The sequence below is a fragment of the Populus euphratica genome, unplaced genomic scaffold (assembly GCF_000495115.2).
Source record: "Populus euphratica unplaced genomic scaffold, PopEup_1.0 scaffold80.1, whole genome shotgun sequence".
NCBI classification, from domain to species: Eukaryota; Viridiplantae; Streptophyta; class Magnoliopsida; order Malpighiales; family Salicaceae; genus Populus; species Populus euphratica.
In genome coordinates, this window is record NW_011499960.1 from 470,776 (window position 1) to 488,648 (window position 17,873).

The 17,873-nt window shown below is 30.0% G+C and overlaps 1 protein-coding gene, 1 long non-coding RNA gene and 1 pseudogene across 2 annotated transcripts; 1 reads left to right on the forward strand and 2 right to left on the reverse strand.

Annotated features, from left to right (window-relative positions):
- The first annotated feature begins 243 nt into the window (after positions 1–243).
- On the forward strand, positions 244–10,165 carry LOC105138639 (uncharacterized). The gene is made up of 3 exons (XR_844825.1): positions 244–254; positions 5,491–5,496; positions 9,629–10,165. It is a non-coding gene; the product is annotated as an uncharacterized LOC105138639 (long non-coding RNA).
- On the reverse strand, positions 9,913–13,432 carry LOC105138638 (Tetratricopeptide repeat (TPR)-like superfamily protein). The gene is made up of 3 exons (XM_011044788.1): positions 13,291–13,432; positions 12,857–13,145; positions 9,913–11,262 (listed from the first exon to the last, which is right to left on the reverse strand). The coding sequence occupies exons 1-3, from the start codon at positions 13,323–13,325 to the stop codon at positions 10,357–10,359; spliced, it is 1,230 nt and encodes a 409-aa protein (XP_011043090.1). The 5' UTR covers positions 13,326–13,432; the 3' UTR covers positions 9,913–10,356.
- Positions 13,433–13,774: 342 nt separating this feature from the next.
- Positions 13,775–16,675, reverse strand: LOC105138640 (cell division cycle protein 123 homolog; annotated as a pseudogene).
- Positions 16,676–17,873: the final 1,198 nt, after the last annotated feature.

Consider the following 17,873-nt stretch of genomic DNA (forward strand, 5'->3'; position numbering starts at 1 on the left):
TGATATTAGGCGTGTTTATTTTTTAAAGATAGAGGTACGATTCATCTGTGATTTTTTCTTAATTTTATATAGATTAAATTTGTTTTTTTAACTTGATTTTTTATAAGATTTTTTGTATATCCATCCTTACACTGTTTTTTTATTATTCAATAAATTTTATTTGTTTGTTGGTTTCTATTAAAAAATTTATATGTTTTCTATTACAAATTTATTTTGATAGAGGAATTTATTAAACCCAACGAGGCAAATTACATGTGTTCTGATGTTAAATATCTTAATCTTCATTTGTTGTTTAGTTTTTTCAATTGTGTTTTTATTTATTGTTGATGAATTGTTTTTCATTACTTTACACAATGATTGTTAATTTATTTAATTCGATGTATATATAAATTTTTTGATTTACATTTAAGAGTTTTTTTAGTGTAAAAAAACATGTTGAAGAATTCTGCATATTCAATTATTTGTTTATTGTGTTGTGTTGTTTTAGATTTGATGTTTATTCTTAAGATTTTTTTTCTTTGAACCTTTTATAAAAGTTTCATTGTTTTTAATTTCGCTATTCAATCCAAGTTTATAGTATATGGTGTTTTTTCTGTTTTTTCAGTTTAATATTCATTCTTTTATTTTTTGTCATTTTGTCAATGTTTTTATTCTTTTCAATTTAACTTCAAATTTTAAATTTTTTTATAGCCCCCTTTGATTTATTTTTTATTTCAATTTTAACCCTTATTATTTTTATTGTATTTTTTTATTTTGGATTTTTTATGTTGTTTTTATTTTGTATAATTTTAACCCTTCATGATTTTATTTTTTTATGTACATTGTTTTTTATCTTTTAACCCGAGTCATGGTTCAAAACGTTAATATGATTTGATTTTTTATTTATTTATTTTTAGATTTATAATTTTTTTTCTTTCCATGTGATTATCCTATTCTTATTTAATTTTTACTTTGTTAACATATGAGGTCATTGAGACATTTTGGGAATATTGTGAAGATATATTTTTATAATATTAGCATGCGGTCATCTTTCATATTGAATTGTTTTTTTTCCTACTTTATTTTTAGTCAATATCTTATTTTGTAATGATATTATTAATTTAACTAGGTTTATTAAAATCATTTGACCAATTACATGAGTATTATATTTTCTTCTTTTTTAAGAAATGTTTACATTGTTTTGATATTTTTTATATCATAAAATAATAGATTGGCCTACGGTATAGCATCGACCACCTAACTAAGTAAAGCTAAAAGGCATAAGTGTTTTACATGTGGATTGTGAATAGTGAAATCATAGTAAAATGACTGTTTTGCCTAGGGGTAAGTAAAATAATTAAAAAACTAATTAAATCGAGAAAAAAAAGTTGAATTATAAAAACAAACTTATTAAACTAATTAATTTTTAAAAAAAAATTTAGTTCGGTTTTGATTTAAGAAACCTGAAACCGATCAAACCCTAACCGAACCAAACCGAATCAAATTGAACCGGTTCAATTAAAGGGTACTATAAATACAAAAATTCTTAACCCTAGCAAGCAATACCTGTCCTCTACATCCAGTCACCCCCTCTCAACCCTCACAAATTCACAAATCTTTCTCAAGTCTTAAACTCACAATCTCAAAATCTCTCACAATCTCAACCGTCCAACCTCCCCCTATCAACCCTTACAAACCAAATAAAAAATAATCAATCCTCATCTCTATTCTCCTGACTCTACAAATCTAATAATATATCCCTCTCCTAGTCTCCCATACGAGCATGACACACACCACACCTAACCTCCAGATCTAACAAACTAGTCGTCTCCCTTTCTCACACCCGATCAAGCCTTGAATCTTGTCACACTAGGTATGAATTCTTTTTTATCAATCTCTATTTTTCTTTAAAAACATATGCTTTATGATCTGTGTATTTGTTAAAATGGTATATTCTTACAAAAAAAAATCAAAGTTTGAGCTTAGAGTGGTATTTTGGTTAATTTGGGATTCTAGGAATATGCTTAAATTTAGTAAAGGGATGATTTTTTGATGCAGTTACCAAAATTATTCAATGTCTTAGACATTCATCCTATTCGCCCATATTTATGCAAAGACTTTCAATTAATTTTCATGAATATATTCCAAGAAAGCATGTACATACGGTTAAAAACCATGGTTTATATTCCTTGTGATTCCTTAATCCATGAGCTATAGTTTAATTGTTCATTGTTCATTTCTTTTTGTTTTCTAGAAATGATAAATATTGTTTTCTATCTTTATTAAACTAAATTTTCTCCATAGTTCATTATGGCAACTAATTTCTTGAATTGTGTTTCACATGTTTGCTTGTATAAATTATCTAGCAATAACATTTTGTTTTAGCAAATTTCTCATAATTGAGTGCAATTAGAGGTTAATATATTGTTGATTGTGCATCAAAAGTGTCATTAAGTCTCTTATTTTACATATGTATTTATTATTTTTATTTGGTTGTTTTTATAATAATTGATGTGTTTTTTAGTAATGAAGTTTGTTTTAATGTTTCGATAGGCTTTTGGAGCTTAAATGAATTAATTCAGAAAATTCAACGTCGGAATTCAGAACAAAGAATTGAAGAGACATTTAGTTGAAGATTGAAGCAAATCTTGGTTCCAATAAGTGCTCCAAATTTATCCCAAAAATCAATTCTATTCCAATTCTAGAAAAGAATATCATATGATTTATTTCAAGCCCAAACTTGCCTTATGTTGTGTGCAAACTTCAACCATTAAACACTCAAGGTTTCAATGTCAATCTTAGCCCAAATAATAAGTACATTTGTATACTTATTTGACGCTCAAATTCAGCCCAAAATCAGCCCCAAATCAGCCCTAAATCAACCCCAAATCAACCTTCAAATCAACCCAAACACAATCCATGATCTTACATGTCCACACAACAAATAACAATTGATTTATTTTGGGTAATCCATTGATCCAAGAAGGTAAGCACATGGATGGAAAGCTAGAGGGGATATTTTAACATTATTTTGGGTCAAAAAGAAGAAGGAGACACCTCATAAATGAGGAAGAAAAACGTGCACCAAAGTAGTTGTAAAGCTGTCTTGATTTGATTTTTCAGAACACCTTTCGGTGTTTTGCCCATAACTTTTGACTCAGGTGTCCAAATAAGCTGTTCTTTAATGATTTGGAAAGGTGAAAAAATTGCCTATAAATATGTCTCTAATAGACTTCTCAAAAACAAGCTTCTAAGAGGGTCGAATTGCTGTCCAAAGTTAGAGTCAGATTTGTGTCCGAATTTTTTCTGAAATTGTATTGTGTTCTTCTTTATAAATTTTGGTTCTTTAGTTTGTAAAACTTATTATTTCAGTTGGATTCAAGTTCTTTCATGTTTATTGAAGTGTTCTTATATATAATCATGGTTGGCTAAACTCTTTCTTGGATCCAAATCAAGGATAATGGTGATTGAGGTGAGTTCTTTAGGATATGAATGAATCTTAATGTTTATCTTCTTATTTTCTTCATGAATGATTTATTATTGTAAAGAAATTTTAGAAATCATTTAGGTAATGTTATAATCTTGAATTTTTATGCACAAACTTTAGTTTTGGTATAGAGATTGCTTGATTCAATGTCTTACTTAATATGAAAGTACTTGTTCATTCTTAAGCAATAATCAATCTTCATCTTTCTAATCTTCGTTGTAATATCTTTCGATCTAATATCACCATCGTTGATATTAGGTTGAGTTATCTTATATATGTTGAAGAAATCACCAATACATCACCATTAAAATTGATTTGGACCAAGACTTACTTTTTCTTGTCATTTAAAAACTATTTACACTTTTTCATCTTTGAAAACAAATCCATCAATTATTTTCAACCAAGTTATTGTTAATTTACTTTCTCTTGAGTTTTTTTTTGTTACCTAGCTTAATTTCCAGATCTAGCTCTCTGTGGATATGACCTCGATCTTACCGAGTTAATTGCTACATCGCACACTCGTGCACTTGTGAGTTAAAACAAGCCGATCATAAAAAGCGGTCAAGCAATTGTTATGCTATTATATCTTGTAGAACTTGAATAATTAGTATTGTTATATTAATATTGTTATGCATTTTGGAAAGGATATACCACTGTTTTGCTTGAGTGCAATTAAAGGTTAATATATTATTATGCTATTATATCAAGTAGAACGTGAATAATTAGTATTGTTATATTAATATTGTTATGCATTTTGGAAAGGATATACCATTATTTTGCTTGTAGAAATATATAAGCATGAATTATCATCAGTAATCATTATCACTATACTATAAAGTATAAACAGATTTATTACTATTAATTTTTAAAAAAAAATTAATACATTTAAGTCTCATATAAATTATGGTCATTAACATGTTTTATTATGTAATAATAGATGGAAAATCTTCAAATTCAAAGTGCTTCATCCACAGGCATCATACCAGCATCAACCAATTCTCTAGCTTTAAAAACTAATCCAGAATCAAATACCACAGGATCCACAACAAATACAAAAAGTAAAGAACCTCAAGTCCTTGCATCTAGGAAAAAGGAATGTTAATGATAAAAAAAATCATAAATTTATGATCACTTTACAAAACTTGATGTTGATCCTAAAGCCTCTAGAGCTGAATGTAATTATTATGGAAAATATTATGCATGTCATACTATTGTTAATGACACAAGTAATATGTGAACTCATTTAGAAGTGTACAAAAAATTTTCTTTTATGGTTGATAGGAAACAAAAAGTTTTGGTATTAGAATCTAAAATAGAGAAGGGTGAATTGAAATATCAAAATAGAGTAACTTTTAAGGTAATACGTTATAATTATGATGAATGTAGAAACACTAGTAAATATGGTTATAATTGATGAGTTGCCTTTTAATTTTGTGGAGGGTTAGAGATTTAAATTGTTTGCTAAGACTATGCAACCTAGATTTTACATTCCTTCTCATTTCACTATTATGTGAAATTGTTTGAAACTTTATTTTGAAGAGAAGGATAGATTAAGGATAGCTCTTAGGGGTCAATAATTGTGTTTAACAATAGATACATGGATATCAATCCAAAATATTAATTATATGTGTTTAACAGCTCATTGGATTGATAACGAGTGAAATTTGCATAAAAAAATTTCTAATTTTTGTCAAGTTTCCAATCATATAGGTAAAACAATTAGTCAAGTTATTAAGAATTGTATGTTAGAGTGAGGGATTGATAAAGTTTTGACTATTATAGTAGATAATGCAAGCTCTAATAATGTAATTATTTTATTTTTGAAAAATGTGATGAAAGATTGGCTAACTAATATATTGTCAAATGAGCATTTGCATGTTAGATGTTGTGTACACATTATAAATCTCATTATGTGTAATGACTTGAAAGAGATTAATGTTTCAGTTGTTAAGATTTAAAATGCAATTAGATTTGTGAGATCTTTACTGTCGAAGCTATTTGCATTTAAGAAGTGTTTAGAAAAGTTACATGTATAGTATAAGAAATCATTGTGTTTAGATGTTGCAACCTAATGGAATTCAACTTATCTTATGCTAGAAGCTACTGAAAAGTTAGAAAGGGTGTTTGTGAGGTTAGGTGAAAAAAAACCTAGGTATATGAGTTATTTTTTGGAGGTTGATTTAAAAAGAAATAAAAAAACATAGAGTCATCTAGTTTGGAGGATTGGAAAAATGCTAGAACTTTGGTGAAGTTCTTAAAGATCTTTTACATAGTTATATTAAGGTTTTCTGACTCATTACATGTCATGTCAAATTCTTTCTTCGATGAATTAATTTACATGTATACAAACTTGTTACAATTATATAAAAATAAAGATAATCTTTTAAGTAGAATGACGATGACTATGATGTTAAAGTTTGAGAAGTATTAGGGTTGTGAAGTGAATCAATTTTTTTTTGTTATATATGGCTAATGTTTTAGATCCACATTTGAAGTTGAAATATATGAAAATATTTTTAGTGATTTGTATGATTATGATAAAGCACAATTACTAACAAATAAGGTTAAAGATACTTTGGTAAGCTTGTATGAGTTTTATTTAAAAATTGATAAAATGGTGGATAATAATGGACGTAAACAAGATGTTGATGCTATTAGTGATGATCTATAGGTAGATGTTAATACTTTGACTTGATTCAAAAGACATTTACAGGAGGTGAATATTGTGAAAAATAGAAATGAGGTTGAGAGGTATTTGATTGACAGTTGTGATTATTCTAATGATGAGAAGTTGGATGTTTTGGGTTGGTGGTAAAGTAATGCTTTGAAATATAAGACATTGTCAAAGGTTGCACAACATGTTATGACTATTCTTATATCCATAGTGGCTTCTGAATCAACATTTAGCACAAATGGTCATATACTTGATCAATTTCTAAGTTTTCTATCTCTAATAATTGTTCAAGCACTCATTTGTTGTCAAAATTAGTTACATCATAGATCAATTGCGACTGATATTAGAAGCTTGATAAATGATCTTGAAATCTATGAAAACCTTTAGTGAGGTAAGTTTTTTTTTTTAATAAACTTACATCTTTTATTTTGTGATTTATTAATTAAAGTGTTTGCATTCATCTAATATATCTAATTTTTTATTTTGTAGAATTTGATGGAAAGTTATAACAAGTAACATATGATAATTAGTTTGATAGTAAAATACTACTTTTTATTTTTACATATTCTAATTTATTTTATCATGTTATAATTTTAGATTTTAAATTCTGGATTTTGATGTCAATGATATTAAGGAATCAAAATGTAATGTTCTTATCATCTTGATGTGCTTTTTGATTGGGATGATGTGCACAATGAATATCTATATTTTTTGCATGAAGTGTTTTATTTTTTACGACAATGTTATTTGTTGTTTTTTTAAGCCTTTTTGAAGGCAATGCTCTATAATTTAGATTTTAACTTGGTGTGTTTGTTATTTAAACTCTAATGCAGGAGGGTCAAAAACATAAATATTAGAAAGAATTTTAATTAATTTTAAACACAATATTGACACTAATAATTTAATATAAATGAATATTCAATGATTAAAAAATTAAATATATTATAGAATCTTGTAACAAAATAAGATAATATTAACATTAACTATAAGCCCATCAAAAAGCCCAAATAAAAAATTCAGGTTTTCTAGTTTTTATGTTAAATTAACTGAATCAAAATCAGTTGATTTGAACTAGTTCCAGTTCAATTCTGATTTAAATTTTTTTAATTTTGATTACTTGTTTAGATAAAAAATCGAATCAAACCAAAATGATCACCCCTAGTTTTGCCCTTTAAAAACCAAAGAACTTAACATATGTTTAGGGGTAAAATTATATTTTTATATATTTATTACACAATGTAATTATGCTCATGCTCTAAAAAAAAGTAACACAACTAATGTCTAAGGAGCGTTTTTGGATTTGCACATTTATGTATAATGTAATTACCACTTAGCCCGTAAGGTCAATGTTTTTTTTTTCTATGCTAAAGGGGTGTTTTTGGTTTTTTAAACTTAATTTTCTTGTGGGGTCAAGAGTGTTCTAGTTCTTCTATAATGCAAAAGAAAAAAAATAGTTAGCACATGCATCAATATTTTACTATAGATTGTGAACAATTCAATCCATAATAAAATGATTGTTTTGTTTAAGGGGTGTTTTTGGATTTTTATATTTTTAATACAACATGATTACCACATAGCTCTTGCGGTCAACTTTTTTTGCCTAAGATAAAGAGGTATTTTTAGTTTATAAGTCTTGATTTTCTTGCAATTATCTTATGTATTCAAGAGTGATTTGGTCTGTCTATAATTAAAGAAAAAACAAAAAAATAAATGCTTGTGCTAGTAAGATAGAGGCACCAACACCCTTTTGATGACAAGTGTTGTGCCTCCTAATGGCTATTAGTAGCCTTCCAGCTAACACGTGTTGATATTCATTGCACAAAAAAGCTTCAACAATAATTTGTTTCCTTTCTCTTTTATGTCTCCTCCACCTTAAAGGATGTGTTGGTCATGCAAAATAATCCTCAATATTTTAATTGTATCGAATTTTTTTATTAGTTTTTTAATTTTATTTATTAATATTTTATTTTTTATGTTTTTTTTATCAATTTCAATCCTCGTTCTTTTTATTATACTTTTAATTTTTTTATTGAATTTTAGTTTTAAATTTAATCTCTAATTATTTGATTTTAATTTTTATTGTTGAATTTAATCTTTATTTTTATGATCACAATTATTTTTTTATGTTAAAGGTTTGATTTTTTTTAATATATTTAATATTATTATTAAAACCAAATGAATCACCTTTGAATTCTTTTGACTTGATTTTTTGCTAAGCTTAGTTCTAAAATTAACTCATATAAAAATTATTTTAATATAATTTAATTTATTTGATAGGTTTAAAATTAATTAGCATGTTTGATTTTTAAAAAAAAATTCCATTTGATATATTTTTCTTAATATTAAAATAGCAAGATATTAAATTGACTTGGATTTCATGACTTAACCCTTCAAACTTATAATCTGAATCATAGACTTCACTGAATTTAACAACTTTGTTTTTTTGTTAATTTTTTTATATAAAAATATGATAACAAAAATAAATACTCGTAAAATTAAATATCAACCAAATATTATAGTATTTGTTTGAAATTATAATAATTTTATAAAAAAATTATAACAAATTATAAAGATAAATTCAAACCAACCACATATTGAAGGATGATATTTAAAAAAAAAATCTAAAGAATTCACATGAAAAAAAAAGATGAAATTTAAAACTAAAGAAACTATTTGATATTGTTATTGAATCGACTTAATAGGTCGATCTTAAAACTTCCTCACCAAACTCCTTACTTAAGTCTAGGTTTAAATTAATCAATATCAAATTTGCCCTATATGAATTAATATGTACAAAGATAACTTGAACAACCAATAAAAATATAATTTAATTTATAAAAAAAATAATAATAATATTTTTTTTAATATTAACACAATAATATATGGGATTAACCCAATTTCCATGACTTAACTTATCAAATCAACAAGTAGAATCATTGACTTCACTGGATATAAAAAACTATTTTTAATTATTTTTTATTTAATAATATAATAATAAAAATAATGCTAATAAAATGAAGTATCAACCAAATACCGATATATTTATCAAAGGTTGCAATAACCTATTAAAAAGTGATTAAAACATATCATGATGGCTAATTTAATATCAATAAAATATAAAAAGATAATGCTGAAAGAAAAAAAAGATAAAAACAATCCATTTAAAGAAAAAAATCAATGAAAGATAGATTATTTTTTTTAAAAAAAAAGATAGAATTAAAAAAAGAGGAAAAAATTATCATTTTCTTAATTGTTCATAAGTACAGTAAAATAGGTGAAAAAAACCCTACTTTTTAGTATAGTAGTTAATTTTTAATTAAATAATTTTTTTTATCTCATACAGGTATAACAAAATTGAAAAAATGAAAAAAAGAAAATCTAAGGATCAATTTAAAAAAAAAAGTGATGTGCTTCACTGTTCATAGCACCATCACAAAATCCAATTCCTCTAGTTTGTGAGGTAATACCATCCAATTCATACACTATAGTGCCTTCTAAAACATTACAGACATTTTCTGTGTAGATTTGCATGACTTGTAAAAAATCCAAAATTTGTATGCTGCTGGGTCTGGAAAAGGGTAAAAATTGAAATGATTAGAGAGACTAATGCAATAACAAGATGGTAAAAGAGGTTCTCATTTCTATACTTGGCAGCACATAAAAGAGACATATTTGAACACTCCCCTACCACCTCCAGACCACAATATTAAAAGAGCAATCTTATTGTACATCTTCGGCCACAAATCAACGCCAGCACAAGAGACAAGATCCATTTGTCTCAGAAAGAAAACATCTCTACATCTGCAAAATGGATTTTACTAGCACAAGCCATGAACGACCAAAAACAAATAGCAGCAACATCAACTGCATTTATTCTCTTCTCTCAGAATCCAATCCTGATACATAGAGCTCTTTATCTATTCCAATCCTAATAGCTTTGGTTCCGTTTCCAATTACGTTGTTTAGTGCTGAAATGCTCGAAAGGACTTAACAGGGACTAAGAAAAAGAAACATAAATATGAATTTCCGAGTTTCAAGAAAATGACCAGTAGCACACCCGCACCACAGCATATTAGTTTGCAGTATAATCAATTCTTGCTCTTGGATATGCAGCAAACCAGTGAGAAATGCAAGTGTATTTATTCTCCTTATGGAATGTCTATGAAGGCATTGCTAATGTCATAGTTTCCTAGCCAAGATAATCCGAGTCAAGCGCTTACTCTGATATATGTTTGGGGTCACAATTCCTTTCGATCAGTAGCATATGGAAGTTGTTGGCAATTTCAGTTAGTCCCAGACAAGAGATCGCATCCAGAAGCCTATTGCATGCAGAGATATCAAAGTCTGTAGTGGTAGATTGTTTCCATTGATCAACAATTTCTCCCACTTCTTTCAAATGTCCAAGCATCAGATATGAAGAAAGAATGCATACATAGTTTCTGCTCGTCATTTTCTGGTTAGTCATTCTCAAGGATTTCCAGATTTGGTCGATTTTATCTTTCTTTCCTAAACCTGCATATAGGATAACAAGGAAATCATACGTTATCCATTCTCTCTGAGTGATTTTTTTCTCAGCTTCAACTACAGCGGCAGTGCTGCACTCTGCATTCACAAGATGACCTGCTGTGACATATATGTTCGCTATCTTAATGTATCTCATCCAATCATCATTAACACCAGAGTCTTGGCTCATCTCATCCAAAATCCTTCTAACTTTATCAATATTTAGAGCCGCAGCACATGAACTTATCCAGAGATTGTAAGTGAAGATATCAGGAAAAACCTTCTGATGTTTCAGTTCTTCAACAACTTGAGAGGCTTTCTCCAGCTGTCCAACTGACATGTATAAAGTCATCATCTCATTGTACATGAGAGCAGAGAAGGACAAGTTTGATCCCTTTATTCTCTCGTAAAATTCCTCAGCCTTTTCAATCAATTTTGCCGCAGCATAAGAGTGGAGGAGAGCAGTGTAGGTTTCAGTAGTTTTTGCTGCAAGAGGTAGATCATCAAAGTAGCGCTCAGCAGCATCAACACCAAAAACTTTTGTCATTAAGTCAATACGGCTTGCATGGTCAGTGTCTGATAACTCAAATTCTTCATGTGTTACCATCCATTCTGATATCTGCAATAACATTGTTATATGACAGAAGAACATGTATGTTTTTGAATCAACAGATACTGTGAAAAGTGAAATATTTTCATAACAGGAAATTTAATTAAAATTTCCTAACCAATGCTTATGACTTCGGTAATAACTAAAAGACAGGGAGAAAAGCATGTGTCATGAAAGCCAACCATTATGGGAATTTGAAGTGTAGTTTCTAAAGCCAACCATTATGGGAATTTGAAGTTTAATTTCTTAGGCCTGTTAATAAGCCATTGACCAAGCAGAGTATCAACTTTTCTAGAAAGCAAACTGCAGCTATGACTTGCGAGTTTCACCAATGAATTCTTTCTAGCATAGTCATCATTTTATCATATAGTTATTTCAACAAAAATGATCTCCAAGAATCGTGATCTTGGAACACAAAACTGGTTCATCAATTCTTTCTAGCATAGTCATCATTTTATCATATAGTTATTTCAACAAAAATGATCTCCAAGAATCGTGATCTTGGAACACAAAACTGGTTCATCAATTCTTTCTAGCATAGTCATCATTTTATGATATAGTTATTTCAACAAAAATGATCTCCAAGAATCGTGATCTTGGAACACAAAACTGGTTCATCACTTTGTTCAGATAAGAGAGGATTCACCACTAAATCATCTCCATGAGCCCTGTAACTCCACCACAGAAGCCCAAAAACTCAAACCTCTCCCATTATCAATCTATATCATCAGTCATATTGTCATTTCTTCATTCAATCAACCTTAAGGTTTAGCATCTCCTGTGAGCTAGCAGCGCCCTCCACTCCAATCCCTCTTCCTCACCCTAACAACCAAAGCTTGTTTTAAGATGTTCATTTTAATCATCTCAGCCATTATTCATAAAATGGAGACTCCCCTCACAACATTTTGTATCAATGCACACAAATTTTAGAAATGTTCCATCCTACATTCTTTCATTGGACAATGGATGTGTACATGAGTAACTGACTATCCTTACCAATGAAACACTTACAAAATATATTTAATATGATTTCTAGTTCAACAAAAAAAAAACCTGAATTTTACAAGACACAGTTAAACATAAATTCTTCAACTTTAAAGCAATGTATATCCACAAATTATGCTGCCTCCAGTAAAGTGACTATTACAAAGACTAACAAGAATTTTAAATCTTATAAACAACATAACTTAAAGTAGAAAGAACAGTAAGAACTTGAAGAAAAGATAGGTAGAGCCACACCGAAAACACACAAAATCCAACAAGATGCAATTTTTTTGTCTCAAGACCAAAAACATCTACCACTTATCATATGAAAAAAAAAAATCCTACACCAAAATCTAGTATTCCTTCCACTTCTCTAATATTTTTCTCTTTTGTGATCATTCTTTGCTCTATTTTAACGGTTACAACCAATCACTTTCATAAGCAGGTGCAGTTTGTAAGATCCATGAATCATGATTCTATTCTTATACATCACCATAAAGCACCAAACTTTTTACTCAGCAGTACTCAATTACTCAAACTCTATTACTTTCTAAGCATCCAAAAGAAAAGGGTAACCAAAAAACTTTCAGAAAGAGCAAACAAATAACAGAATTCAAACCTCAAGTGCATGCTTGAAACGCTGAGACTTCCTTAGCTCTTTAGAGATATGCCTTAACTCAGAAGCAGAAACAGTGTTTCCTTCCCTGACCCATTTATCTATAACATTTGTTACACTTCTCTTTGGTAGTCTAAGCCTGAAAATTCTACCCTTCAAGTCATCTTCATTTTCCTTTGATTTCAATTCCTCTTCTTCAAGGAATTCACTTTCACTTCTTAAAGCACCACCTGAAGAAAGAAACCTAACAGGTTTCCATTTCTCTAATGCACATAGAGATCTCAGTTTGGATCTTTTTGTGTTTAGGAAATGAGAAAATGAGTAAAGTAAGGTACTTTGAATGAAGAAAATAGTTTTGTTTCAATGGATTTTCTTGGAAACCAAACAGAGAATTGGTAAAATGAAGAGTGGGAAAAAAGGGGGGTTTTGGAGATTACCTTGTGAGAGAGAGGAAGAGCGACCCAGATGCCATGAGCTGTGTGTAAGTGAGTGTTTTCTTTTGGGTTTCAAGGGCTACTTGATTCTTCTTCGAACATGGGAGGGTGCTTGGCCTGCCATGTGCAAAATGTTCTTGATTTACTAGAAGGGTGAAAAGAAAGAAAATGGTAGTAAATGTAAGATGTGAAGATATATTTATATTTTGGGGATAAAAATAAAATATAAGGGTAACTTTCTTGCACCTATATAAAATCATTTTATAAGGTATTTAATAAACTATCAATTTATTTCTTCAAAAAAAAAATATAAACTATCAGTTTAGATTGGTCTAGTTTCAAATAAAATGTTTTCTCACCATCTCTTTTGAATCATAGCTAGTATGAAAATATACATGTATTGCTAATGCATTTTTAATTTCTAATAAGAATTTAACCGTCTGTTATGTCTAATAGCAAGTGAACTGCAGACACAAAAAAGTTGAGATTAAAACAACATTTGTAAAGCTTTCTTCTAGTAAGAATTTAACCGTCTGTAATGTCTACCACTTCATGCTCATGGAGATGAACCTCAGCTATAGCCCATAAGCCTGTTTATGATATTTCAGAACTATGGTATCTCTGTACTAATGATCAGTTCCTCATGGAGCTATCAATCCATAAAGAAGTAACATTACAATGTCTGGGTAAATCTATTACACAAGAAGAAAGTTAAACTGCATCTGTGAAAACTATTTACTAGTACAAACTTCTCTACAAATCATTATTGTTGAATCACATGTCCCTTGCTCGGCAAAAGTACTGGATCCAGTGTTCATGTCCGAACCGTACTTATTGCCAACGAAGCCAATGAGGATAAACTAACAGCACAGCAACCTCGAAGTCAAAAAATAATTAGAACCCTCAGGCAACGTTTTCAGGAGATCTTTTCTGCTCCCACAACTCCTTGTCAGCCTTCCTGAAGAACTGTTCCCAGCCACTCCCTGGGCTAGTATCCAAGTAATCTCGCGGGACTGTTGTTTTCAGACCTGGCCGAATTCCACACTGGTTCTCCACGATTCTGAAATTCACCCCATCCTCCTCTCCCCTAAGATTCTGCTCCAGTTCCTCCCAGGTGAAAAGCAGCGGAAGTGTAAATGCACCCCATGGGTTAAAATCCAATATCTTAGCACGCCCATCCTTCATCACATAGACATCAAAGGTGTAATTTTCTGATTCAAATTTTATTCTACCGTTATCTGTGAAAAATTCCTCAATCAACCATAGAAGGTCATTTTTCTTCTCAAGGAGTGTGGGATAAAATGTAGTCACTTCTCTCTGTGAAATTCCAACTAGTTGCGTATCCCGAACAAAGCAACGAAATTCCATCTCAGGCAAGAAAGATGAATGCTTGGGGGTCTTGACAAGGTTTTGTCACTGAATGTGTCATAGGCGTGACACAAATCATGGACCAGTGAGTCAGATGACTGAAGCAATAATGCTATCTCACTGAACGAAGTGCAGCGAAGGGAACCAGATGGACTTATCCCAGCAGAGTCTTTTGGAGCACTCCAGTTCAGCTTAGGAAAAACTGCACCTCCAAGGGTTTTAATTGACTCCTTAATGTTCAATTCAAGTTCTGGGAAAGAAGGGGGCAATGGTGGTTGTTCTGATTCATCTCCAGAACCTTCTGACACCTGATAGTCTTCTTCATCTACAGGGTTGTGAATTCTATTGGGCAGGGATTGAGATAGAATGAGGGATGAGGAAAGGACCAGAATCATCAAGAAGGTACTCGACAAAAGATTCTGGAAGTTCATGGATTACTGTTTTAATGGATACAGACTTGAATTTTGGGTACCATTCCTGAATCTGGCAATAATTCACATCTTCTTCCTTCATAGTCCCTGGTTTAATTGCTTCTCCTGCTATCTGGTATAGAACAAGATATGCACATCATTAGCAACTTTCATATATTATTTCATCATATATTCTGTTCTTTCAACTCAACCTACTAAAAGATGGGATTACTTGACTCTTACAAGGTCACTTTTGAAGAAAATGATGTGATCATTTGAAAAAACAATAACCACCAATTCATGGTTGTGTTCCCACATAAATCATGCAACAATTCTCCTTTTGTTGTGTATCCATTCCATAAATGATAAAATCATGTTAAACTAAATTCTTTGCGTTTCCTGTCAAAGCCTTCACAATGGCACCTAACATAAACAAGCAGCTCACATGTAGCAAAAATATAGGAACCAAGGAACTAATCTCATATAAAACTCAGAATCTACAGAAGAATGAACATTAAAAAACTAGATCTAACAGTTAGCAGCATGTGCGCTCAGGACAAGGGAAAAAGATTTCCATACAAAAATTACTAAATTTGGTCCCAACTTTTTTAACAGGTTGCATCTATTGCAATATCCATCATCAACGTATTCTTGAATTCCCAGGCTCCAGCAATAAAAACTTATATCCACAGAAGCTATTCAACTGCATAGACCATTTTCAATCTAAAAATGCAGGAAAAATCACAATGCTTCGAGAGCTGATATAAGCGGTTTTGACACTCCTAGAGGACATGTAATAGGTGTTATACCAACCTGACATTTCCCAGCATATGTACTTAGAGTCACCAATTCAATTGGCAGTTCAAAGGATTCAAGAAACACATTATAGCAACATCCTGAAAACTGCTTGAAGCAATTCCTTATGAGCTGATAGATAGATTCTAACAAAGTGCTAGTATTGGACTTGAATTAATAACAGGTATCATCATGAAGTTAATGCCAACTAAACTATAATGCAGACACCATAAACATCTCAGTGTAGGTTTCATTCATCAACAAGTGCAAGAACTCAATACCAAAATACAACAGATATTTCAGTAATCCCGTCAAGATTTTTTCTACAATTTCTACACTTTAAAGCACGCAATCATTTTCTGTGGGAAAAATTCATATAACCAAGATGATACTCCAGCCATGCCTTACCAACACTAAATATCTTTGCTTGTTCATAGAAGAATTAGCCAGAAAATGAATAGCCCACATGAGAGAAACATCAAACCTGAAAGCATAAACTCCTAATAAAACCTAAACATGTTGTAGAAATCTGCAAGACTCGAACTTTAAACAAACATGTTGAAAATCAACAAGCAAAATCTGTCTTAAATAGAAAACCCAGAAGAGTTACAGTGATTCTCGTCCTTACTTGTGTATAACGTTGTGAATTTGGAGAAACTGAGGTGAGGAAGAGAGTTTTGGGTGGCGAAAGGCTAGTGCTTTATTAGTGTTTCAGCAGGAGCTGTGATTTTTTTACAGCAGAAGAAAGGCGGGGGTTTTAGCAGGTGGTAGTGTTGGGAATTGAGGGTAATTATCAAGGATAAAATAGGAAACCAGGTAGCAAAGTCGTAAGCGACATGCCGTTTATATCAAATGCAAGTGAACTACACGTAATTCCCTGTTAGTTTAAATTGCTTTTCTGTAAACTACATGTCATTCATTCAAAATTTGCTTGCAGCCACTCCCACTCTCAATTATTTATCTCCTCATATCATACTATATTTTTCTAATCTATATTTTTCTTTAAAATTTTAATTTCATCATATTTTTTAGGGTTTAGATTTATTTTAGATTGGACTTTATAATTTTTTCAATTTATTTTTTATAAGGTTATTTTATACTCGTGACTATAACCATGATCATATGTTTAACTAATTAACTTGATTTTTTTTATTGACTTTTTTTTAATTTTATCTTTTAATATTAAATCGATTGAAAATTTATGACTTAAATCACGAGTTTAACAAATTAATCTTTAAAATTAATTTGGTTTGGTAGGATGACTCTTCTTAATACTATAACATGGACAATATCAAGTGTAACATGTTTTTTCTTTTACATCAAACAATTATATTATTATAGAAAACTCTAAATAACATAGAAAAACTATTATGCATGTCCATTGTAGACCAAGATATAACTACCATGGACTGTGGATTTTTTTCATTTTCAAAGGCTTGGGGTGGGCTTGTTTTTTTCTTTTCATAGAAAGTAACATTACTATTCTACCCTATGATTGAAAGAAAGAAAAGTCTATGATTTAAAGATACTTGGTCTTTTTTATATGCTTATTAGTAATTAAAAAATTGAATGAGAATATATTAGTCTTTTTAATTTTAATTATACAGTAAAAAAACCTATTGACTAATGAATTTTTTGATAATTCACAATCTTTTCAATAGTAAAAAAACTTCTTTACCCTGGAGGTTAAAAAATAATTGAGTTGTTGCCAAGGACATTCTAGGGTTTTCACTTCTTCAGCTATAGAAAAATTATGCATTTACCCTTAGAAAAGACAAAGGTCATTTATATATTGAAGGTTGTTTTAGTACTTTTATATTGATTTATTTGTTATTTCTAGATTAATAAGTAACGTTTTAATAATTTTTTATTGATTTTTATTTTATTTTTTATATGAAAAGGTGCTAGCATGAATGATTATACGTTATCGTGTTGGTAGCGTCCATGCTTTTTAGGCAGCGTATGCAACACCATTAATTTTCCAAACCTAGTCTTCCATCATGTCTCTAGAAG

What these genes read in the sequence shown, in the direction of transcription:
- LOC105138638 (XM_011044788.1), bottom strand. Translation starts at nt 13,325, where the DNA reads ATGGCATCTGGGTCGCTCTTCCTCTCTCTCACAAG. An exon ending in CTCTTCCTCTCTCTCACAAG is followed by an intron (nt 13,146 to 13,290) that starts GTAATCTCCAAA and finishes AAACACAAAAAG; the next exon opens with ATCCAAACTGAGATCTCTAT. An exon ending in GTTTCAAGCATGCACTTGAG is followed by an intron (nt 11,263 to 12,856) that starts GTTTGAATTCTG and finishes ATGTTATTGCAG; the next exon opens with ATATCAGAATGGATGGTAAC.